General features: G+C 43.8%; 1 protein-coding gene across 4 annotated transcripts in view; it reads left to right on the forward strand.

Annotated features, from left to right (window-relative positions):
* The window catches only part of LOC146816482 (exportin-5-like), a 1,867,381-nt gene that overhangs the window by 1,364,410 nt on the left and 476,052 nt on the right, over positions 1–26,919 (forward strand). For 2 of the 4 annotated variants that reach the window (XM_085610326.1, XM_085610328.1), the window contains one exon: positions 17,078–17,185. In XM_085610326.1, coding sequence (XP_085466452.1) covers positions 17,078–17,185 — 108 coding nt within the window. The remainder of the gene's footprint in view (positions 1–17,077; positions 17,186–26,919) is intronic. The other 2 variants (XM_085610327.1, XM_085610329.1) reach the window with 1 other exon arrangement.

A 26,919-nucleotide genomic window follows, 5' to 3' on the forward strand; every position in this document is an offset into this window, starting at 1 on the left:
ACACGAGAGCAGGGTCAGTTGACCGCTGCAGTGTCTCTACACTCTTTTTAATACTGACCCGGGCACGCAAGAATGAAGTTGTACGCCTGCTCTAAAGTTAGTTGTAATCACCACTATCTCATTTTTATTCACACATTGCATGCTCTGCTAGCCTCACCACCCTTTACATCCCCATTGGGCTTCTACCATATTTCTGCTGTCACGGTGCAAGGAGAATCCCAATGATGAAGCATGCCACCACTGGTGAGTGAGGGATTTCATACTAAAAAGAAATACTTTTGTTTAGCTATTTTCTCTTAGACCCAGCATTTCTTTGTGTGAAAGACATTTTGATTTGAGTCTATTCCATGGACCCTCGGCTTCTAAGGAGGTACCCCTTGAGTATCTATTCGAAAGGCGAGAAACCTGCAGTTAGAATATCCATCAGAAGCACAACTTACATCTGTTAAGCTCTTTCTCTTATCTATCTGCAGATTTCTGACCACCCTGTTCTCTGGAGTGGACGTCTGCACATTGAAAAAAGCTGCCAAATTAGTTTTCAGTACACTGTCAATTCCTTCTTTTAAGTAGATCTTCATCTGAAGGCGCATATGGAGGTTATACAGAAACTGATGTCCGCATCCATCAACAACATCTATATGAGGTTCTGCTCCATCACCTTTGATGGATACTTCTAACTGCAGATTTTTCACTTTTAGAATATTCCCCCGGAAGCCAGACTGGAGCCAGAGATTTTCACAGCAGTGCTCCATTGCTCCGCTAGATGGGGCTTTGTGGCTTCTCATTGGCCTTGTTCCACTCCGAAAGTGAAGGAGCGGAGCTTCATATAAGTGCCACCCCTGCATGTCTGTGTCAGTACCTTTATTTACTTCGAACACAGATCGAAAGCTTGCTTGTTTTCTCATCAGTTTTATGAGTTTTTCAGAACTGCATTCCAATGTTCAAGGAAACAATGTCCCCATTCAAAACTACAGGGTTCAAACTATGCCTTGACAGTCATAAACAGATGTCAGTGACGGATCTGCATGAGGTGTGCTTCTGGTGTTTGGGCTTGGTGTTTGGGCTTGAGTCACAACTCCCAAGTCCTGTGCGGAATGTGCTTTCATGTATCCAAAGACAATCTGGGACTATTAGACCTGTCAGTCTTAAGGTGGTTGTAAGAATTCCATTATATCAAATAAAGATTAAGTAATTTTAATGCAGAAACATTGCAGCACAGCAACTGTCAGATCAGTCCTCCAGTGCACAACAGCACAAATGAGTGCCTGGAGGCTTAACATTCTAAACAGTGTTCTAATGGAACTAGAACAAGGAACAAATGATAACAAGTTAAAGCGATGAGTATATTGAAAATGTAACATACCTCCCTTACATAAAATGAAAACAAAAGAGAAGAAAGAAAGAAAGAAAGCTTAACAAACAACAAGAGTAACAGCCAGCCTATGTAACGTAATCTAAGAATTTTGCAGGTACAAATCTTGAACGTGTAGAGTCCTTGACCCTATTGGCCACAGAATCATTACATACATATGTGGAATCAGGACAACCAATTTGAACATTATGAGAAGTACTCGGAACTAACACATCTTCATCCAAATCATCATAATTAGTGTATGGTGATGTGATCTTGGCTCTATAACTTTCAGGACACCTAGAAACCCGTCTCATGTTCCACAACTTACCATCTTGAGTTATAAGAGAGTTTCTAAAGATTTTAGTGATCTTAATGGGTCTAGAAAATTTAGTCATACACTTACTCAACAAACGTGGTTTTTTAATTCTCACCCATTCTCCTACCCTAAAGTTATGTGGTTTAGTGTTCCACTTCTTGTCATACCACAATTTGTTCTTCTTTTGTTTATCTTTTACTTTTAAACTGGTATCAATTCTATTATGATCAGTCCTTATGTTATTTTTACATTTTTCTTTAAGCCGCCACGGACAAGTATCAGAAGCTGGGTCTCTGCCTTTCAAAAGACGAAATGGACTAACCTCTGTAGTAGAATGTGGTTTAATTCTATACATCCACAATCTTTACCTTAACAAATTTTTCCAATCCTCTCTCTCCTTAATCACGTCAGAAATGTAGCTCTTCAAAACACGATTGAAGCGTTCCACCTGACCATTCTCATGTGGTGCATATAAAGATGTGGTAATGTGTTTTATACCATGACATTTGAGGTATTCTTCCATATCATTAGAAATGAGTTGAACCCCATTATCTGTAACAATTTCTGAGGGACAACCTTCCCTAGCAAACACTTCCTTAAAGAAATCCAAAACCTTATTAGTGGTAGCCATCTGAACCAACTTGACCTCTGGCCATTTTGAATGGTAATCCACTAATACAAAAGCTTAGCGTGAATCCAAAGGTAAATTTAAAAATGGACCAGATATATCAAATGCCAATTTCTTCCAAGGTTCCTCTGGCCTATCCACACTCTTAAGTGGAGGTACAACAACCCTAAGCATCTTATCGCTAGAATAACAATTCTCACATTCCCTAACTACATGATCTACCATCCGATCCATTCCTGGCCACCAAAAGTAACTTCTTATCAAGCGTTTCATTGCAGACATGCCTGGATGAGAACTATGAGCTAATTTGAGGATAGTCTCTCGCACACCTTAAGGTGGTACACACTTTCCATCTTTGTAAATAAAATCACCATCTAACTTTAACCCTTCTGATACCTTAAAAATAGGCATGTTATTCAGAAATATTTTTTTTTAGGCCATCCTTCTACCATAAACCTTTTGACACTTTGCCATAACAAATCATTTTTTTCACTGTCTTTCCATGTTTCGTCTGAAATATCTGCAAAAGCTCCAACAACCACATCCTGAATAGTGGTGACAATATCTAAATCATCATCCCTCTTTTTATCGTGTGATACACATGGATGACGTGACATAAAGTCCGCAATAAAACATTTTTTTCCTGGTACAAATTACCTTGAAGTTAACCTAGCAATTCTTGCGGTGGAATTCCAGCCTCCACCAGGTGAAAGTATATTAATTAAAGGTTTATGATCAGTTCTCAGCGTGAAACTGGTACCCCAAATGTAATTTCTATAATGTTCTATTGCCCAAACGCACGCAAGTAACTCTTTTTCTATGACAGCATAACGCCTTTCAGTCTCATTTAGAGTTCTTGATGCAAAACAGACATCCCACTCTTCTTTTCCACTTTTTTGCGACAACACTCCCCCAATACCATATAGACTTTCGTCTACAGTGATAATGCAGTGTTTCTTCATACAAAACAGTCTTAAAGTGGGTGCATTTATAATATCCTGTTTGATATCCAAAAATGCACGTTGTTGCACTTCCGTCCATTCAAATACAGCATTCTGCCTTAACAATTTTTTCAATGGCTCCATTTTTGTAGCAAAATTGGTCACAAACTTAGAATAGTATTCACACATGCCCGCAAAGGATAATAATTGCTCTTTGTTTTTTGGAGCTGGAGCATTTAAAATACCCTCAACATTAGATTTTTTGGGTATAACACCATCACCAGTAAGAGTATGGCCCAAATATTCTACGCTCTTTTTAAACATTTTGCACTTGTGAGCTTTCAGTGTCAACCCATTTTCTTTTAACCTATAACACACTTCAGACAAATGTTTGAGGTGATCCTGATCATTTGCTGAAAAAATCTAAATATCGTCCTGAAAGCATTTTGCGAAATCATCAAGGTCCCTAAAAATATTGAACATTATTCTCTGAAATACAGACGCCGCAGAGGCTAAACTAAAGGGCATTCTAGTGTACTGATACAGGCCCTGTGGAGTTATAAACGCTGTTAACATTTTTTAATCCTCTGTCAAAGGAACCTGATGGTATGCTGATCTTAAGTCCAATGTTGAAAAAACCTTGGCGCCTTCCAACATAGAAACTACCTCATTTATATTTGGTAATGGGTGACAGTCTACGATAATGCCAGCATTTAATGCTCTTAAACCCACACATAGCCTCAATTTTTTATCAGGTTTGCGGACCAAAACTATGGGTGGAACCCATTCAGCTGAGTCAATCGGCTCAATGATGCCTTCCTCCACCAGTTCTGTTAACATTTCCTTGAGTTCTTCCCTTACATTGATCGGTACTAGTCTGATTTTCTGTCTTACCGGTGTAACATTACTTTTAAGTTTGATCTGATGAAAGTAGTCTTTAACTTTTCCCAATGAGTCAGAAAAAACTTCTTTGAACGAGTCCTTTAACCTATGTTCCATGTCCTCAGTACCTGTAACTGAAATGTGATTAATACAAAGTGACTCATCTAATACAACAGGATCTTTAAGCTGCGGATTCAACAGTATACCCAGTTTCCATTGATCCCTCCAACCAAGTACATTAATTCCTTTTACTGCGACATATACGTGTATGTTTGCAATTCTTTTTTTAAAGTACAATAAAGTTTCAAAATAACCCACCATGTCAATGCGCGAGCCATCATAGCTTAACGGATTTATATCAGATGGTGAAATTTTATTAAAGTCATATTTTCGGCTAAGTTTTTCTTCAAAATATTGTTTGGAAATAATGGTCCATGGTGAACCAGAGTCAGCCATAAGACTAAGTTCCACATTAGCCACTTGAACAATACACATAGGCTGATTAGTAAAGTGTATGTTATCCGACACTCCAACCTTTGCTATGCTATCCATTACCGATCCAACAAATCCTGCATTTTCTGAGTTGTCCACGAGGGTTTCCCTTCTTCGCGAACACACTTCTTTTTCTGAACCTTCTAGCATACATGAAATCCTTGGGCGAAATTGAGTAGAATTTTTCATTTGATCTACACATATTTGCAAAATGTCCAACTCTTCCGCAGTTATTACACACTCTTTTGATTGCTGGACATCCACTAAATGAAGCCATGTGGTTTCTATTTCCACACCTGTAGCAAGACAATTTTTTTTCACTACCAATAAATCTCTTTTTTTCCTTGAACATTGAATTACAAGAGTAAACCTGATTTATACCTTGTGAATCATTTTCTATCTCATCTTGACGTTTTATTGTGCACACTTCTTCTGCTTTATCATTTTTATTATTAATGTTCTTAACTGTATGCATCCATTTTTCTGTTTGTTCAAAAGCTTTTGCTGTTGAAATGGCTTCTGAGAGCTTAGGATCGCCCATAGTTGTTCCTGCGTGTTTTTTACATCTAACATGAACTACTATTTGATCCCTTATCATTTCATCTGAAATGTTTTCAAAATTACAATGTAAACTTAGGGAGCGTAACGCTGTTAAAAAGTCATCAAATTACTCATTTTCTTCTTGTATCCTTGTATAAAATTTAAATCTATTTAGTGCTATATTACTCGTATGTTTAAATCTTTTCTCCATTCTCATTAATGCTTCTTTATACGCATTAGTGGCTTCTGAATTTTCCGCAATGGTAATCTCAGGCAACGCCCCAAAAACCATCTGTCCTTTTGATCCAAGACAATGCAGTAATATGCTTTTTTTTCTTTCTGCTCCCATCCTTTCTCCGTCTATGGCCTTCATATAATTTATAAACTCCTCCTTCCATCTTGCCCATGGTAATGGTGGTTCACCCTTATTTTGTAAAAATGTAACCGGAGGATCAAACCGCATATTTTTTTTTTATTACTTCCTATTAAACCTACTTTATAAACAATATTAATATTAATAATAATAATTAATAATTAAGAAGATTGATTCTGAACTTAGTCTGTGGTGTGACACTATTTTTCCATAACCCAGACTCTTCACCTGCCTATTTAATATATATTTATATATATTTTTTTATGTGAATATAGCTAAACTCCAAATGTAACAGAATCTTCTCTTTGTTCAATTTAATGTGTGAGACTCTTCTTCTCTTTTTTTTTTAATATAATCCCAAAAAAATAAACTTACTTGTTCCAACTTCCTTCACGAAATTGTATTTATGTTTTCCAAACTCACCGATTGTTTCCTTTACAGCTAGTGTTTTGGTTGCTAAGGCTGTATCCAAGGAAAACAAAAAGGCCACCACGTTGTTAACGTGCTTATCTCATTCCTTCCCACAAATCATTGCGCTTCCCAGAATTCAACTTTGCCATCCCAGAATTCTGTGCGCCTGTGAAGCTCCGTTCGGAAGAAACCGAACGTTTTCTGCATGGAGGTCGACTCGCGGCAATTCAGCGGGTGCAGCTGACCTTCAAAAATTAGATTGCGCGTGTCAAACGGTAAGCGCGTATGGTTACTTTTGATATTTACCAAGTTTAGCCGGTATTAGTGACTTCAACAGTACCTTTAGACGATGAACGATGCCATTATGCGTTCCTTCTGTGAAACGGCATCTCGTCTCTTCGCTGTATAATGCGATCACGCAATTGTTAAAGTATGGTTCTTCTTGAATCCAAACGAGAAACGCACAACAAGTCACTCGCCTGCAGAATGCCCATTCAGGATCATCCCAGTTGTAAAGGCACTCCTGTTATAGTCAGCAACTACGTACTCTCCTTCTTCTTTTCTTTTTTATAAGCGGCAAATTAACTCCATCAAACGATCATTCCAGGGTTCAGGAAAACTGCTCATCTGTGCTGCTACTCATTGTTGTGAGTAGTCTTCCTCCGCTCGCGCCATTGTAAGAATTCCATTATATCAAATAAAGATTAAGTAATTTTAATGCAGAAACATTGCAGCACAGCAACTGTCAGATCAGCCCTCCAGAGCACAACAGCACAACTGAGTGCCTGGAGGCTTAACATTCTAAGCAGTGTTCTAATGGAACCAGAACAAGGAATAAATTATAACAAGTTAAAGCGATGAGTATATTGAAAATGTAACAGTGGTCTTCCCTGAAACATTGGTCTTATTCCTCCATTTTTGCTGTGATTGTTTTTGCTGGCGTTCGGACTCGGTGCACTTTACCACTGCTTGCCAGTGCTAAAGTGCGCGTGCTCACTCCCTAAAACATGGTGAAATTGGCTTACATCCAGTTGGTATAACTGCTTTCATATTTGGACCAGAACGGAAGCAGCATTTGGATGAGCAGTGCTGCAGCACCTCTTTTTGTAACATAAACCTTATATCCCACCTTCCACTGTGTTTGGAGCTACTTTGCTAACCTTGGTTCAAGCATGTGAATCTATGAAAAATCCAATTCTGGAGAAGAAAATGAACTTCGGTTCTTCAGCATTGATATATTTAATAGATTCACATGCAACCCTCCTTGCCTTTCCTGAGGGTTTAGCTCAGTTTCATGTACAGTTTCACAATCTAGAAAATCTAGTTCAGGAAAGTGCCTCTTTTAGACATGGTTAGCCTCCACATTTTGTCTGGAAAATGATGTCATTTTGACTGGTAGTGCACAGGGTCCCTGCCAACCAGGTCCCCTGTGCCAGAGCTCCTGTCCCACCTGTCCAGCCATTGGCAAGACAGGTGGGCACCCAAAGGCACCCTTAATCCCACTTCCAGTGGTTCAGGTTCCTTTAAAGATGGTATGGATTGACATTGTTGGTCTCCTTGACCCTCCTATAGCATCAGGGAACATATATATTTTGGTAGTACTGGATTATGCCACAAGTTATCCTTGAGGCTATTCCCCTTAATACTACTACTGCCCCTGCAATGGCTAGGGACCTCATTGGTATCTTTACCAGGGTAGGCTTCCCTAAGGAGGTGGTGTCAGACAGAGGTACAAACATCATGTCTGGCTACCTGAAACACATGTGTAAGGAGTGTTGAGTGACCTGCCGGTTCACTACACCCTACCACCCACAGTATAATAGCCTTGTTGAAAGATTCAGCAAGACCATGAAAGGCATGATTGGTGAAGTCCCTCAAAAACTCAAAAGGAGACGGGATATCCTACTTCCATACAGGGATGTGCCACAGAATGGAGTGGGGTTCTCCCCATTTGAAATTCTGTTTGGTCATCCTGTCTGGGAACACTGTGCCTTGTAAAGAAAGGATGGGATACCTAAGCAAGCTATAGTAGACTGTGTGTGTGCTTGGCTTCTGCTCCAGGATGGCTAAATACATAGAGAGAGCAATTAAAAACCTTGAGGCCGGCCAGCCAGGAGCTCCAGAAGCAATGGTATGGCCAAAAGGCTGCTATGGTTGAGTTCCAAAAAGGCCAGAAGATGTGTGTTTTGGAGCCAGTGGCTCAGAAGGCTCTCCCAAGACAAGCGAGGTGGCCTACCCCATCCTAGAAAGAAATGGGGAGGTCAACTATCTGGTGGACCTTGGCTCTTGCAGGAACCCCAAGAGGGTCATCCATGTCAACCGCCCTAAACCCTACTATGACTGGGCAGATGTGACCATGCTCATGGTTACAGATCAGGATCAGAAAGGAGAGAGTGAACCTCTCCCTGACCAACAGTCTAAAAGATGGGTCAGTGGAAGGAGTGCTCATGTCAGACACCCCCCTCACTGCCCACCAGCAGACTGATGGCAGGCAAGTCCTAAATCAGTTTACTGAGCTCTTCTCTTTGACCCCTGGTCAGACTAGCTGGTGTACCCATGATGTGGACACTAGTGACAGCCTGCCCGTCAAGAATAAAATATACAGTCTGATCATGTGCAAAAGGGCATCCGAGCTGAGGTAAGCAAGATGCTGGAGTTGGGAATCACAGAGCCATGTGAGAGCCCCTGGGGCAGCCCAGTTGTCTTAGTCCCCAAGCCTCATACCCAGGGTGGTCAGAAAGAATTAGGTTTTGTGTGGACTATAGGGGCCTCAATGCTGTGACCAAAACTGATGCGGACCCAATTCCAAGGACAGATGAACTGATTGACAGGTTGTGAGCAGCCACATATCTGAGTACCTTTGATTGCACACCTGAAGCAAAGGAAAAATCAGCATTCTCCACTCCAAATGGGCACTTCCAGTTTACTGTGACATCCGTTGGATTAAAGAATGACCGTGCCACCTTCCAACAGTTGGTGAACAACTTCCTTTCTGGGTTGGAATCCTTTAGTGCAGCATATCTGGCTGATGTTGCTGTCTTTAGTTCCACCTGGCAGGATCACCTGATCCACCTCGGGAAAGTACTTGAGACTCTGAGAAGTGCAGGCCTCACTATCAAGACAAACAAGTGCCAGATCGGGCAGGGAAGGGTTGTATACATTGGGCTACCTTGCTGGTGGAGACCGCATTCATCTCTTACAGCCCAAGGTCGAGACCATTCTGGACTGGGCAGCTCTAACAGCCCAGACTCAAGTTAGGGCCTTCTTTGGCTTGCCTGGGTACTTTAGGAGGTTTGTGAGGGATGATGACACCATTATGACACCCCTCACAGAAATGACCTCCAAAAGAATGAGCAGAAAGTGAACTGGACAGTGAGCTGTCCAAAGGCTTTTGACACTCTGAAGGAAGCAATGTGCTCTGCACCTGTACTGGAAGCTCCAGATGGCAATAAATTAATTGTGCAGACTGATGCCTCTGAACATGGGATAGGAGCGGTCCTATCCCAATTAAATGACCATGGTCAAGACGAGCCAGTAGCTTTCATCAGTAGGAGGCTACTCCCCAGTAAACAGCATTGGAGTAAACTGTACCTTTTGTTTCCCAATTGGCACCTCTTCAGTACCCCTTGTAAGACCCTAGTAAATGGTACCGAGGACATTGGCACTGAAGAGGGACCCCAAGGGTAGTATCACAAATTGTGCTACCCTAGGGTCCCCTCAGCAAGACCCTGCACTCTGCCAGTTCAGACTGAGTGCTTTGGTACAGACAAAACTGAAGAGTCGACATGGCACACATCCCTGTGTGCCATGCCCACAAGACACTGTATGAGATATGGGTAATACATCCATCTAGAAAGCCTTAGCCCTAGGGCAGGGTGCACTATATCTCCTGTGTGGGCATATCTGCATGTCAGTTCCTGGATACTGTAAGTGAACAGGGGAACCATAGTAAGTACATGAGCTGGCCACATGTTATCACGAGTTCCCCAGTTTCATGATGGCTTCACTGACGTATGGGATGTTTGGTACCAGACATCTCAGTATAATAAACCTGCACTGATCCCAGTGTCAGATTTATTGGAAATTGCACACAGAGGACCGCTTAAAGGGGTCCCCTGAAACTTACCCCCCCTAAGTGTGGTCACCAGTGTTCTGACCTCCTGGGGTGAGTGCCTGCACACTCAGAGGCGAAGTTGAAGAGTTTTATAAAGCGCTCTACTACCAAGCGGTTTCTTGGCGCTAAAACAAAGACTACAGTGGGTAGGCCATGGAGAATAGATGGGTTTTGAGAGCTTTGCGAAAGTCCATATAGATGGAAATGGATCTAATGGCAAAGGGAAGTGCGTTCCAAAACAGGGGGGCGAGAATAGAGAATCTCGAGCCATCAAGTTTTTTCCTATGGTAGCGAGGGACGCTAAGGAGGAGCTGGGTAGAAGAGCGATGGTTTCTGCCCGGGACATAAACACTGATCTTTGATTTAATAAGACGGGCTGCCTGGTTTTGGATAAGCTGCATGCGACGGCGTTCGTACGCGGGGATACCAACGTACATAGCGTTGCCATAGTCCAGGCGGGATAAAATCATATATCTATCAACAAAGACCTAGGACTTGGAAGGTAGAATCTTTTTTTCTCTTAGCTGTGGATTAAATCCTATTACTTTAGGTATATACCACTCCCCACTTTTTTGGAAAAAGGGTAGTCATCCACTACGCTAGCCACCTTCAATTGTAAAATAGGATTTTTACCTGTGGCAATCCCCCAGACAAACCTCAAGGTGCATGAATACATATAAACTACACCAAGTGTTATTTCAAATACAAATAGTAAAAGAAATAAGAAAAAAGAAGAAAAAATGTGAGAAAAACAAGATGGCACCTCACGTGCGCAACACCAATTGAGCCTGCTGATTGGTACTCATCAGCTTTGCCCACTTTTATCATCATTGGTTACCATCATGTTTCAAAGAAAAATTCGAAGAGTGTCCCAAAAAATATATTTGTGAAGGTACGTGGTGAGAAAATCACATACCAAAACGACTGAATAGTGAAGATAAAAGGTTGAGAAGGATACACCCTCAATAGGTTCAAACTTTATTACTCCTTTGATGTGCACCCAAATCAACAATTAAAAAGGTTGCTTAATGTGCATACCATAGTGCCAACATGTTTCATCGCCCAATCTTATTATGGCGATTTCGTCAGGGCTGCTCCAGTCGCTTGGCACAGACACAGGACACTGCTAGAGTTTTCTCTCTGGGGACCTTAGTGAGCCATGGCCTCGCGTACCAGCTCGCATCAATAGGTCCTGCACGGGCTCCTCAAGTGAGTCCTCGCAGTGATTCCACACTCAGCTGTAATGCGGATCACCCAAAGCCTCACGGAGCTCCTTCTCTCCGCCGGACACCGCTGGTGACCGGCGGAGAGAAGGAGCTCCGTAGTGGATGACTACCCTTTTTCCAAAAAAGTGGGGAGTGGTATATACCTAAAGTAATAGGATTTAATCCACAGCTCAGAGAAAAAAAGATTCTACCTTCCAAGTCCTAGGTCTTTGTTGATAGATATTGATTGAGAGGAGGGCGGCCTAGGTTCTTTTTCCCTCTAAAGCTCCTCAGTGTGTATATGGGATAAAATCATAGCCAGGACAATAAGTTTGAGGGCTTCTTCTGAGAAGATACGGGAGATTTTGCGAATGATTCTGAGGGACAGGAAGCAGAATGAGACCACTGAACTGATCTGAGCGTGCATGGAAAGGTCATGGCAGATTTTAATACCCAGAGTTTTCACAGATACAGAAGGAAGAGGAGGGGAACCGAGCATAGTGGGCCAAAAAGCGGGGGTCCAGGGGTTGGAGGGACCACCGATAAGCACCAACTCCGTCTTGTATGGATTTAATTTAAGTTGGTTTAAGTTCATCCAATTGTAGATGAATGTCATAGTGGAGCTAAACTTAAGAATGGAGTCAGGAGTAGAGGAGAGGTTGAAAATGAGCTGAAGGTCATCGGTATAATTAAACACCGTGACCTCCATTTCCTGCAGAGCAATACTCAAAGGATATATGTAAAGATTGAAAAGAAGAGGGGAGTGGGATGAGCCTTGAGGCACCCCACACAAAACTGGACAGAAGGGGGCGGAAAAGCCCTCCAATCTAACGGCCTGAGTGCGGTCCATTAGGAAGGAGGTGAGCCAGGCCAAAGCTGAGCCCCGGACGCCGGAGCCCTCGACACGGTGTCGAAGAGTAGAATGATCAACCGTGTCGAAGGCGGCGGACAGGTCGAGAAGGACCAGGGCCTGAGGAGAGTTGATGTCAGCGCTCCTCCTAAGCTCATCCACCACGGAGAGAACAATGGACTCCGTGGAATGAGCAGGGCGAAAACCAGCCTGATTGGCGGCAAGAAGATGGTTATTTTCAACAAAAGTAGAGAGACAGGAAGTAAGGTAACTCTCCAGAATCTTACTCAGGAAAGGAAGTAGGAAGATGGGCCTGAAGTTTGAGAGAAGAGTAGGGTCAGCGCCCACCTTTTTGAGGATGCGGATGACCGTAGCCGCTTTAAAAAAAATCAGGAACAATTCCCTGAGAAATAGAAGCATTAAGCAGAGTAAGGGGGGATCCTGGCAGCTGGAAAAAAACTCCCTCAAGATATGGACTGGGCAGAGGTCGGAGGGGGAGCCTGACTTGACTCTCCGCAGCAGAGTGAGAAAGATCTCCTTGGAAATCAGCGGGAAGTGATCAAAAGTGAGGAGGGTAGGCAATAGTGGAGGCACAGAGAAGGAGGGAGGAGGCTGCGGAATATGGTGCTTAATCTTAGCGAACTTTTCAATGAAATAATCATTGAGGTCATTGCAGAGGGACTGAGAGGGGATCTGCTTGGAAGTAACTCTATCAGAGGCTGCAAGCTCGTGCACGATCGTAAAGATCTCTTTGGATTTGTTGGCCGCTTGGTGGATTTTTTGGGAGAAATAGTCTGACTTGGCCAAAAGTACAGCTCTTTTATAATCCCGGAGAAGAGCCGAATAATGGGTCTTCAAATCCGGGCAATACTTGTGTCTCCAGCGGCGCTCGGCCTGCCTAAGCGCAAGTTTCTGAGTTTTGAGATCTTTGGTGAACCATCTGTTGGCCTCGTGGGGGCGACAAGTTCTGACTCGTTTAAGAGGAGCAGCTTGATCACAAGTAGCAAGTAGCCAACGATGAAGGGTGGTCACCTGAGAGTTAGGGGAAGTGTCAACTAAAATAGGGGAAGAGGACGCTAAAGAGCGGCAAAGGGCGGGCAGATCCACGTGGTTCCAGTTTTGGGCACAAATATTTTTGGGGAGGGAAGGATTTGTGGCCACACGCAGGTCGAGGAGGAAAGAGACCAAGGAGTGATCTGACCACACACAAGGGAGCACCGAGGGGGTGGAAATTGGCAGATTAACGGACCAGACTTGGTCCAGGATGTGACCGTGTGTATGGGTAGGGGTATAAATATCAGATAAAAAATTCATACTGTGAAGGGTGTTATTAAAATCTTTGGACATGGGGTCCTCACGAGGATCACCCGGCCAGAAGTTGAAATCTCCTAGTAGAAGAACTGCGGAGTTGTTGACAACAAGGGTGGCCAATAAATCCTGTATAGCAGGAATAAAGTGAGGCATTGCTTGGGGGGGCCGATAAAGAAGCACACAAGTAAGAGGGGTCGCTAGGTCGATAGAACGGACGACTTAACAATAAACTGCAGCAATGGGGGGGTGGGGGAGAAGTTGAAACTGGAAGTTGGAGCGGACTATCATCGCCACTCCACCACCGGACTTCCCCACCGGACGGTCAGCGCGAAGTGCATAGTACGGGATAGGAAGGGCTGCCAGCACGTCCGGTAGAGAGTCAGGGGTGAACCAATTCCGTCAAAAACAAAATATCGGGCTTGGTAGTGTCTAGGAGATCGATAAGCTCCACTTGGTGTTTGACCGCAGAACGGGTATTGAGGAGATAAGCAGTGCCTGCGAGGGGGGGAATTACACGGGGTTGAGGCAATAAATGCAAGTGTACAGGAGGCGGCGCTGCTATTTGCGGTCTAAGCAAATAGGTCGACAAGTTAATATAGTCTGGCTGAGAAATCCCAAGACAATTAAGGTGAGCCGCCAGAGGATTGCTAATAGGCCAATCAGCGCGGAGAGCAAACAATTGTGCAGTAGAATATATAAGAAATTTGGCATAGTGAGGGGCCCCGGGACCCGGCCCGTCGCAGACGGGCTTGCCTTTGGCGCGCCGGCGGCACGCCCGCTGCACGCGTCCGCTACGCGGCTGGGGATGGGACATCCTCTTATGCTAATAAGAGTGGGCGTGGCCTAGCGTGAGCAACGACACCCAGGGCATCCCCCGCGATGGCGGCGATCCTCCCCGTGGCCCGCTCGGGCACCAGAACAGCCGTGCAGGTAGGAGCGGAAAGGGGGAGTGAGAAATGAGGGGGGAGAGTGCCCAAGAGTTTAAAATGAAGTGCCAGTGAAATAAAATAGAAAGTAGCGTTGCTCCCGGCTTTCCGCCTCAGGAGTTAGGTCAAAGTCTGAATGCGCGCGCAGCAAGGACGCGATTAAATCAGATCGAGAGTGGGCGTGGCCTAGCGTGAGCAACGTCACCCAGGGCTTCCCCCGCGATGGCGGCGATCCTCCCCGAGACCCGCTACGGCACCAGAACAGCCGTGCAGGTAGGAGCAGAAAGGGGGAGTGAGAAAGGAGGGGGGAGAGTGCCCAAGAGTTTAAAATGAAGTGCCAGTGAAATAAAATAGAAAGTAGCGTTGCTCCCGGCTTTCCGCCTCAGGAGTTAGGTCAAAGTCGAGCACAATGCCCGTCTCGGGTGGAGGTATTTGCACCTCCGCCTGGTCAGGAAGAGCCATATGTGGCGCGGAGCTTCAAATGCCTTTCCGCCTTTGTAACGTGACCCCCAGCCTCTCCTGTTGGAAGCAGCAAGCCCCCCTCCTGTCCTTCTTCCTTTTGGCAGGAAGACAGGTGGGGAAACTTGGAGAGAATAGGAGGTGTGCCTCCCTCTGCCAACTCCACCCTTCAGATGCTGAAGGCAAGGTGCAGTACACTTATCAGTGCCCACTATCTTAAAGATGGTGCGACTTCTCCAATCAGGATCAGGGATATGCCCACCCTCTGCACGGGGTGAGCATTTAGAGGGTGTAGTCACGCTTAAGGTAAGTAGCCCATTGGCTACTACCTGGCACTCCCTTTAAACACCCCTAAAAGTAGTATTTAGGTGGTCCCCCTGAGCCCTGAACTTCAGTTCCTGATGACCTAAGAAGAGGCAGACACCACAGAGCTTCACCAGCAGAGAAGATTACCAAGAACTATTGACTTTGCCCCAGCTCTACCAGCCAGCCAGCTGCGCTCGATGATCCTGCACCAAAAGATGACTCGTCCTACAGTCCAGCAACTTCCAAAACCCTGGGGGGACTGTCTGCCTTCGACAAAGATCAATCTCTCCTGAGAACAGCAGACCTGTTCAAAAGCAACAATCTTCAAGCAAAGACTCTGTGACCTGAAGAACCACGAAGCCTGACCCCTGGGTCCACCTCTGCACCCAACGCCTCCGGCCTGAGTCCAAGTGGCCCACCGGTTCCAGAGAGGTTCTCCAGCGCCCCAGAGCCCACCATTAGGTGATCCCTCCTTAATGTCACTTGCAGTCTCCGCGCGGAGACCACCTCAACTGCGACCTACCCGGGTAAGCCGTTTTCAACACCAAAACCACCGCCCTGGGCCTTGGTGAAAAGGACCAAGGGTATCCCAGATCATCACAATTGGCCTCTCTAGCTGTTGCTTTTCTTCAACCGGTCTCCTGGCCTGAACCTGCTGCCCTTTTTTGTTATGTCCTTTCTCCATTGCTTAATATTAGGCACCCAACAATGTGTTGGCACCCTGCACCTTCCTCCTCTGTGTCGCTGGTGGTGTATTGTTTGTGCTGCCTTGGACCCTGCCCAGTGCTTGCTTCAACCCCCAGAGATGGTCTCCCAAGCTGCTGTTACTTGCCTGCAAGCAGCATCTGTCCTGATGGCGCCATTCTTCATTGAGTTGTATCGGGCGCTCAACACCGTATTTGCACCTTACACCCAGCCGCCCCTGTGCCACTGGTGGTGTACTGTTGGTGCTGAACTGAACCTTGTCCAATACTGATCTGAACTCCCGAAGACTGATTTTGTAAGTTGATGTTACCTAGCTGCATGCTGAGTGCTTTGTTCCTTACATAGCTTAACATTGCAAAGTCTGAAAATTACACTGTGTCCACTTTTGAAATTGAGAAGTCTTTCTATTGCAAAACGTATTTACCCAAGACGAAGTTGTGTGGTTATACAAAATAAATATACCCAAGTATTATTTTTATAAATTGATCTTGGATTTATTCATTGAGGGTGCGCCTCATTTATTGTCATTGTGTGTACAACAAATGCTTATCACTTCCCTCTGATAGGCCTAACTGGTCACCAACAATACTACAAAATAGAGCAGTAGTATTATCTACTTTAGCCTCTGTAAAGCCTCTAGGGATCCACTGGACTCTGCACTCTATACCTCTTTTTGGTATAGTATACAGAGCACCAGCTTCCTACATCCAGAAGTTTCAAGCCTCTATTAGGAGAAGATCTGTGGGCCCCGGTGCCAGAACTGGCTCATGTTTGAGTCTGAAAATGAGGTGGATTGGTTGTATGTCGTCGATGGCTGTTTCAATGTAATTGAGTGTAAAGGTAGAATCCTTTATTAGCATTGATTAACGAGGGTTCCCAGCCTGATGACTGGAACTAATTGAAGCTTGTGAATCTGCAAAAGGTATCAGTGCTTGAGATGCTATGTTATTGGGAAGTAAATCAATTTCATGCTGAATTAGGAAAGATCACATCAATTAGATGAATGCAGTGTTTTTGAAATGTGATGTCCTCACCTGGAAGACTAAAGGGTAAAAACTCAGTCACTGAGGGAATATGATTGGGAATAGGTGTTTCACATGTTGGGTGAAAGGAACTAAGACTAAGATATCATATGTAAATATTTTACTTTAGCTGTTTAATTTGATTATCTGTTTATGAGATGTTAATTATTTATTGATATTTTAGTCGTACCTTGTATGATGTGTCCTGTGTGTGTTTTCATATTCTTGCTGTCTGGACATAGAAGATGCAGAAAGCAGTGAGGATGTAGAAGGCAGTGAGGATGCAGAAGAAGGTGAGGACGCGGAAGGCTGCGAGGATGCTGAAGGCAGTGAAGATCCTGTATCTGATCGTAAGTACATTTATTGTATATTTAGGAAGAATAGGTGAAAATATTTGTATTTTTTCACCAAAATTATAAATAGATTACATTGAATGTATTGTTGTTCCTCTCTCCTATGATGTCATTATAAGAAGTGACATCACTGGTATTGCTGTTATGTGACCTTTCATCACCATTATCCTGCCAAGAAGGCTATGGAAATAGATTAAATCCTATATTATGTGTTAGGTAAATAAAAAGACAACTTACTTATAATATGCATAAAGATTTAGCTGTTAAAATGGTCAAATGTCTAATTTACTTTTTTAAGATTAGTATGTTTGCATAAACTCTCACCAGAAACACAAGACCGTACAAGACAAATGCCACCTTGGTATATGTCATCAGCGACGAACACTTTTCCAAACTCTGCCACTGCTGCTGAAGGTGCACTTATTTCGTTAGACGATAAAAGATGTCTTAAATTCAATTTGTGAAGGCCCAAGGACTTTTGTGAAGTGGACCAACTTTTTATCGCATTACATACATTTATCATCTTTTGATCCCAGAGATGTTTGCAACACACTGGATCTAGAAAAAGCTTTATTTATGAACATAGTGAGTTAAGTAGAGGACACAAATGCAGACACACTCTTTTACTTTTGTAGTAGAAATATTCAATTTAAAAAATAACTAATGCCTTTTTGCTTGATGAAAAAAGCTATATTGGCCAAATTGTGTTTATTTTATTTTAAAATGGAAATCTTTTGAAATCCTTTTTTAAACCAGATTACAATGGAGAAGCAGGGCAATGTAGATAGAAAATTTGCACTACCCACAGGCTAGTTAAAACAGGAAAGGCTTCTGCATGGAATCAAGGTATCCCAGTATCCATAACCATATTGGCAGCAAATATAATGTTTCTTGCCATATTGGCAATTAATACAGCAGTGCTGTCACCAGTATTCATAGGGAGGAGCTTTGGCAAAAAAATGGCTAGCCAATTTCTACATGGCAACAAGTGCTAAGACACAAGAAAATTTTTGATGGAGTCTATTAAAAAAAAAAAAAAAAAAGCAGGTCAGAAAGCAGCAGGCACAAGTACTCAGCAAAAGTACCACAAATAGGTGGGGCAATTTCAAGCCAGTTTGGATAATATCCTAAAAGATAGGTGGGATGCCAGTAAGCTCCAAAATGTTTCCTATGGCGAAAGATGTGGCTCTTTTTTAGCCTGGAAAATCAGGACAGATAAGGTAAGAAATCAAATTAAAAGCCTATCTCAGAGTAGTACAGGAGCTACTATACATGATGATGACCAAATTAGGGAGGAGGCGAGAATATTCATGCAAAATCTATATAAAGAAGATACTCGCTTCGTACCTCAAAGAGCTAAAGACTGGCTGAATCAGCTAGGACTGCCTCAGATATCTATGGTGGATAGAGCCTCCCTATGTTCGAGCATCAAAGAAGGTGAAGTCAAAACCCAGATCAAGAAAATGGCTAAAGGGAAGGCTGCCGGCCCAGACAGGCTCCCAATAGAGCTATATTTGGTAGTCCTTGAAAAGGTTGTTCCTGTTTTAACAAATCTGTTCAACAGAATTTACTTATCAGGTGAGACCGTTCCAAAATCATGGTCTGAAGCCACAGTTACCCTCATCCTTAAGCCCAATAAAATCCGTTAAAAATTGAGTCTTATAGACCCATATCCCTATTAAATACGGATTATAAAATCTTTGCAGGGGTTTGGGCCACTAGAACGGCTAGAATCATTAAAACCGTAGTACATCCAGATCAGAGGGGCTTTATTCCAGACAGACAGTTGAATGAATTAACATTCCAAGCTATTGCGGCAATAGATGTGGCAACAGATAAGAAGCTTCCATTGACTTTAGTGGCTATTGATGCCGCTAAGGCTTTTGACCAGGTGAACTGGTCAGATCTATGGGAAGCTCTATCTGGGTTTGGTTTTCCCAATAACTTTATTTCAGCTGTAAGGTCCCTTTATTCATGCCCTCGGGCAAGAATACTAGTCAATGGAGCCTTAACGGATTGGTCACAATTGCTAGAGGCACCCGGCAAGGGTGCCCCTTGTCACCCCTTCTGTTTAATCTTTACATTGAACCTTTCGTTTATCAACTTAGGTCTGACCCATTGATTAAATCTTTCAAAATTGCAGATCTAGAGTTGAAACTTGCCTTATACGCAGACGATCTGCTTATGTTTACATCTAATCCAGCTGAAGCCATTCCCAGATTAGTAGATCAGGCCGACTTTTTTGGGGAGATCTCGGGATATAAAATAAATAAAGGTAAGACCGAGATTATGGAATGGAATCAAGAAGTGGGGACACAAGGGGTCAAGCTCCGGATGAGGTATCTGGGGATCCATCTGGCCCAGAAAGTCGGCGATATACCAAAATCAATTTGGCTAGAGTCTCTAAGGATGTCTGTGGTCTGCAGCAGCGATGGTCTAGCCTCCCTTTAAACATCTTTGGAAGGGTTAACTTGGTAAAAATGATCATCTTACCAAAAATAACTTTCTTATTCAACTCAATCCCATTATCTTTTATGACATCAGACATTGCGAAACTGCAGGGAAAAATTGGGTCTTTTATATGGAATACCAAGTCCTCCAGAATTTCCTGGAAAAAGCTCCGGAGAAGCCTATACATGGGCGGCCTAGCTCTACCAGACCTATTTACTTACTGTCACTCATTTCATTTAAAAACTTTAGAATATTGGCCAATAAGAGGGATGTCTCTTCATTGGGGCTATTATTTCAGGCTCTGCTGCATGACATCCCCCAGGGTCCAGAGTTTTTTCTTTTTAAATTCGGGGATCCAAAGTTTTATAAAAAGGTTAGGCTTAAGATTCTGGGTGCTGCCTTGAGGAATTGGCTATACATCAGGAAAAGCCTCAAAATCCCTTACAATGCACCCCTGGCCCCAATTTGGGATTCCCCCGGTACCCCTGACTGCCTTAAAGATCAATTATCCCGGCCCTTAATAATGGCAGGCATATTTTGTTGGGGTGATTTGCAGAAGGACTCGCAGCTCTTGAGCTGGGAGTCCCTCCTATCGGGGTTGACAGAAGGGAGACTTACTAGATTTAAATACTCAGCTGTCAGGATGGTGGGCAACAAAATCTTGGGACTTTGAACTAAACCCGAAATTCGATTCAGTCTCAAGGAGGGGGGCACGGAAACGGGAGGTTTCTTTTTGGTATTGGGCCCTTTTAGAAACTGGAGGAGTGACCGAATCTGAACTCCAAAAACTCTTGGGCAATGACATCATTCTCAAATCCAATGAATTCAAGGGTATTTGGAGGGATTCTTTTACTATGCTACAGGCAGTTGTCAAACCCGCAGCACTGAAAAGAAACCATTTATATACTACACACAGGGTATATTTAACACCTAGAAAACTAGCTAAGGTCACAGGTCTAGAATACCACTGCCCTAGGTGTAAGTATCCTGCTGCAGACGACCTCCATATGTTCATGGATTGCCCGAAGATCTCTAAATATTGGGCTGAGATACAGGAATTTTTGGAGGATGTGTTACTTCAACAAGTGGAGATCACCCCGGGGACTATCGTTTTTGGTCTTACGACAGACTATTACCCTAACAATCTAGTTTCTAAATTTATTTTCTATGTTATTATTCTGGCAAGGCGTGAGGTATGCAGGGCATGGAAAAATGTAAATCCCCCAACTTTCATGGAATGTTTGAAATATATAATCCTTACCAGTGAATCGGATATGTTCTGTGACAGTACAAGCTACAATAAGATCTGGGCTGCCTTGGTGACATGGCGAAATAGGTAAATGGCTGTCCTATGATTTTGCCCGGGCACTGTTGGTCCTTAGTCTCCTTAGTAACACGGAGTTCCATCAGTAGTGTTAACTGGAGAGGACTGGGAAAACAGTATTAGCTTGTGGGTTTCGTCTCCCTCCCTACTCTCAGTACGAGCCTTTGAGATGGGGTTGGAACAGGTTGGCCGTTTGAGAGAGGGGGTGTTCTGTTTCCCATCAAGAATGCCCTCCACGGTGTATGAGGACAAAAAAAATAAAAAATAGGTGGGGCTAAAGTGTACCAATGTTCAACTGAAGATGCTGGCCAGGGCTCCGAATATTCCCTACAACAGCAATAGATAGTTCAGCAAGATGGTCAACAAGGCCCTCCAACTAGCTCAAGGAAGACCCCAACATAGCAAAGGCAATGGGTGCCGTTTGCATGAGGTGTATGTCTGCCTTTTGAAACTGAGGGAGAGTTGTACACAGCAACAGAGGTTTCATCATTGCAATGTCAGAACATACTTCTCTACTCTGCTCTCAATACTCTCAAAAGTGCCATTAAGTCTTAATGTTTTCATAGGGTGCTGGAAGAGGGGTAATCCGTGGCTCTGTGGGTCCATCGATAACTAAGTCTGATGGGTTCAAGCATTCTAGCCCTACTCTGCATAGTATAGAGTATTTTTCTCAGTGCCTAAATGTGGAACTCAATAATATTTTGCAAGTTAGTGATGAACACTTTTGTGTCATTACAAATGTTGCAATTCACAAAAGACAGGTCCCTGAACCCCCAGTCCTACTGTAAACTGAGAAACAGCTTCAGTATCTAGATACTGAGGTGTATGTGGTAAAAATGCCGCTGAAGCACACATGAAATCAGGGGTACACCCCTGTGTATTTCTTGCTGCAGAAAAATCACAAGGGCCTGTGCTCCGTCATAGACTTCTGATTTGTCAACAAGTTTATTAATTGTTTCACACTGGCTTTCCTCTATTAACAGTAGTTCATTGCTTTGCTGGGAGTTTAAAAGCAGTCCTAGGATTGTGGATCAATCCTCCGCACTTAGTGCCTGGCATGCCTTTCGGACCTTAATCTTCGAGATCATGGTGGTTACAGATGCTTTCCTGGAAAGTTGGAGTGTGAACGTGAACTCATTCATGGCAAGGGGACTGTGGACCAAGTCAGAAAAGATACTCCCAATGTCAAAGATAATATCAATGTCGTGTGCTAGATCTTCAAGAGGTCAACTATTGCTTAAGTGCATTCTGGCTATAAATCACAGGAAGATTGGTGCTGATGATAACAAACAACACCAATACAGTATTTTACAGTCTGAAGCAAGGTGACACATGCTCACTGCCTCAGTCTAAAGAAACGCATGTCACCTGGATGTGGACTGGCAAATAGACCATTTCCCTGGTGGCACAACACCTGCTGGCAATAAACAAGGTGGATGAACTCTGCTTGTAGGGAATAAAGTTGCCCGAGGTTCAACTAATTCTGACTGTGATGTGATGGACCACCAGTTTGACCGATGAAATTCCTGTAATGGACCTTTTCATGATGGGTATAAACAGCAAATGATTTGTCTGCAGGTTTCAGGAAGCAGAGTTCTGTTCCAGGGGATACTCATCAATAGTCATAAGCAATAAATAGTCCCGCCGACGTGCGGGGACCCCAGAGCAATAACAAATTATATGCATAGACCTACATATACATATATCTATATACTCATATAAAGGTAATATATATATGGCTCAATTATGCCCAAAATTGCATCATAAATATATATACATTTGAAATAATAAAGAAACATACACTATGATATTCTCATGATACAGAGAAGAAAACTGCTTTCAGTTTGCTTTGACATAGCCTTTATTTCAAAGGTAAATCAAGATCATAGAGGCAGAGTTGCCTAGAGAGGCTGCATATAGAACAGTTGGAAAAAACTAGCGCTGTGCCTTTAAGACCTCCAGGAACCTCCAGGCTCCCATCATGCCCCACAGTTGACAGTTAGGTCAGTTCTTTTTTCTGGCTCCTTCTTTGAGGATCCTGGAGCTTGAGCTCGCCAGTTAGTGGTGTTTTTTTATCACTAATTGTTGGTCTAAAGTGAAATTTTTGATTTTCACTCAACGTCTTTAGTACTTGGGGTACTAAATCCTTTAGTTTTTCTGACTTTTGTCAATTTTTTCCTGTCAAAATGCCAACCTTATTTAATAAGTGCCCGGCCTGTGGAAAAAAGATGGCTAAGTCAGACCAGCACTCGGTCTGTATTGCTTGTCTACCATCATCTCACAGACCAGATGAGTGCTACCACTGCAGAAATGTTTCTAAAAGAACCCTTAGAGAAAGGGAGAAAATTAAGCTGCATGCTATGCAGGAGAGCGGAAAGGAATCCACAAGTGGCCGAGAAGAACATCCTTCAAAGAAGGCCTCCTCTCAAAAAAGGCTGGAGCACAAAGACAAAGGTGAGAAGAGAAAACGCTGGTCTCACACGCCGTCGGGGGACAGATCGACGTCAAAAATACCTTTGTGCTCCGTGTCAGCGTCAAAGTCGACGTCGAGGCCTCCTTCGTCGTCAAAGCGAACGACTTCAGGTAAAAAAGTCCCATCACAGGCTGACGTTGACACCACCTCGTAGGCGGTCCAGGTCTGGCTCGCCTACGACGGCAGGCGGCCGTCGCTCGACGTCGATCAACGTCAAAGTCCACCTTTGAGATTGTCCGTGGCGATGTCGAGAACACCACCGAGAGTGCAACAGACATCGACGACGAGCAGGACACCGGGGGACTCGACGCCGGTAAGACGCAGTCGTTCTCTGACTACGCGTCAGAACAGGCAATCGCCATCAAAGAGGTCGGCATCGCTTACGAGGAAGTCACCGTCGAGGCATTCGCCGTCGAGGCATCCATCACCGAGGAGGTCGCCGTCGAAGAGGTCGACATCGAGACCACGCAAATCACCCTCAGGGCTTAGAGGGTCACAGCGAGGAAGATCGCAGTCCAGATCGACGTCGAGGAAGTGGCAGACCAGTCACAGGTCTCCTCCTGCCAAGAGACCTAAGGTGACGTCGAGAGACCGCTGAAGGATGTCCAGATCATGACCTCTAGAAATGCCTCTTCCTCCCCGGAACTCCATATAGTACAGGTCACGCCTGAAACCTCGCCAGTTCCGACGCCAGCCCCTCCAACTAACATCTCCCCGAGATGGCTGGGGAACATAAGGGAATGGAAGATCCGAAGAATAACAAGACCTGCTCACACCCCTAGCAGGTCCATATCTCCAATAATCCAATCAGTTCACTCGTCTGAGGGACGTGAGCGACGTGCCACACCACAGAGGTTACCGGCTTTGAGAAGGCGCACATCACGTTCTCCTAGGAGTCGGGCTTCTAGATCTCGCCACCGCTCTCCTAGAAGATGAAGCCACAGATCTTCGTGGTCCTCAGACTCCAGACCATCAAAAGCAGACTACTCTCCTACTCTCTCTTCCTCTCCTCTGAGAAGAGTCTCGCCCATTGATGACATTGTAACCTTCAATGAGGTCCTGTGTAGGGGGGCTGCAAAGCTTCATATCGAGATGCCTGTTTCTGGCCCTTCAACGTCGGTCATCTTCAAAACCCCCGGATAAAGACAGTAAGGCCATTTATTCCATCGCCAAGAGGATGTGCAACACTTCGGCATCCTATATGAAGGTAGCTGGCGCCTCGGCCTTACTGGGCCGGTACTCCCGCTCTCTGTGGGACTCTCTCTCACGCTTCACAGAGAAGCTACCAAAGGAAGACCGGCAGCACTTCCTAGAGGTCCTCCATGAAGGGGGTCTGGTGGCCAATCAAGTCATCAGTGCGGCAGCTGATGCCTCTGACTTAGCTGCCCATGGATACTCGCATGGGATTTGTGCCCGTTGCTCTTCCTGGCTGAGACTGACGGGTTTGAAGACAGAGGCCCAACATCGAAACCTCAATCTCCCCTTCAACGGGACATCGCTATTCGGCTCTCATGCTGATGACGAAATGTCTAGAATGAAGACTGAACTAGACACCTTGAAGATCGTTGGGCTCGAGAATAGGAAAGACTTAAGGCGACGCTACTGTCCCTACGATCGGCTCCAATACCAACAGAGGGTTCAAACCCCTCAGTGGTCCTCCCAGCAACATCAGGGAAGATCCCAGTCAAACCAGCGTCATCCTGGTAGAGGACGAGGAGGGAACTCCCGACAGTCCACACCTGCTGCCAAGCAACAACAGAAGCAGTGAGTACTTGCTTCCCCTAACTCCGTTACCCACTCCGGTGGGGGGGAAGTGTCCGTTTTCATATGGACGAGTGGACAACAATAACACTAGACAAGTGGGTGCTCAATATTGTGAGGAATGGGTACTCCATCAGATTCAAGTCTCCTCTACCTTCTGTACCTCCTCGAAAGACTGCAGTCCATCGCATCCATCTTCTCAGAGAGGAGATTTCCGCTTTCCAACAAAAAGAGGTCATTGAGGAGATACCCTGGCACTAGCGTCAACAGGGAATCTATTCCTGTTACTTCTTGGTCCCAAAGAAAGGTCCAAACAAGGAGTTCAGGCCTGTACTAGATCTCAGGCTTCTCAACAAGTTCATTCTGCGGGAGAAGTTCAGGATGCTGGCTTTACATCAAATAATCCCACACTTACATCAAGGGGACTGGATATGCTCTATAGATCTTCAAGATGCATCGAAAGTTTTTAAGATTTCAGATCCAGTCGGACCACTGCCAGTTCACGGTCCTCCCTTTCGGGCTGAAGTCGGCCCCTCGCACCTTCTCAAAGTGCATTGCTGTGGTGGCTGCGTTCCTTTTTTTTATTTTTTTTTTTATTGAAAATCTTGTGTCAGAAATACAATTGATACAACCATAAATTGGCACACACAAAAAAAAAAGAATATAAATTGGCAAGCAGAAGGAAAAACAATACAGAATTACATGAATAAAATAATTTACACAATACGGAAATCAACCATTACACAAAGTAAAGATTCCAAATTCTATCAAACTTCGTAATCCCACCTATTCGCTGTGCATATCGCATTTCAGATTTTCTAACATTCCTAATTTTTTGCAACCAGGCAGTAAAGAGAGGGACATGAATTGACTTCCAGTTCTGCAGGATTAATGACCTTGCAACTGCCATTGCAATAAATAATAATTTAACCCACTGTTCTGTCAAACCAAGATCGGAATCGTAGCCATACAATATTAAATTAACATTATAAGTAATCCGAATCCCACAATACTTTTGCATATATTCGAATATCTCATTCCAAAACGGGATTATTTTAACACAGTTAACTATAGTGTGGGACCAGTTTGCGGGAGTATATTGCTGGCATCTAAAACAAGTGGCCGTAGTATTGGGAAACATTTTAGCAATGGCAGCAGGGGTACGGTACAGGAGCCATTTACTGAAAAACAGCATTCTTCTCCAATTAGATCCTCGAAGAACACTGAAATTCAGCTTATTTATCATTTTCCAAGTATTAATAGTGAGTACATGATTCTCCTGTTCTTGCCATTTTTTCATTGCTTTTTGACTAAGATCATCCGCAGTATATTCTGCAAGAACACGTTTCCATACCCCTGGCTTCCTCGTCCTACAAATCGTGAACATATCGTCCCATAGTTGATTAGAGGAACCAATGCTGACTGGCTCAACTTGTACCAACGTTTTAAAAATAAAAGCATATGAACCAAGTAACATAAAGTTCCCAGGAATTAGAAGCTGCATCTCTCCAGGTAACAACCATGTCCCTTCCCTCAAAAAATCTGACAAAGAGTGAAATCCCCAAAGTGCCCATTGTAATACAGTATCAACTCCAATTTTTATTCCTAAATAAAAAAGAGCATTCCTTAAGGGAGTTCTAAGATTAAATTGCGGGAGAGAATATCTTTTAAGAAAGACATCCTGACGCTTAAAAAACCAGAGCATCGTCTTATAACGAGTAA

The sequence above is a fragment of the Triturus cristatus genome, chromosome 6, assembly GCF_964204655.1.
Source record: "Triturus cristatus chromosome 6, aTriCri1.1, whole genome shotgun sequence".
Lineage (NCBI taxonomy): Eukaryota > Metazoa > Chordata > Amphibia > Caudata > Salamandridae > Triturus > Triturus cristatus.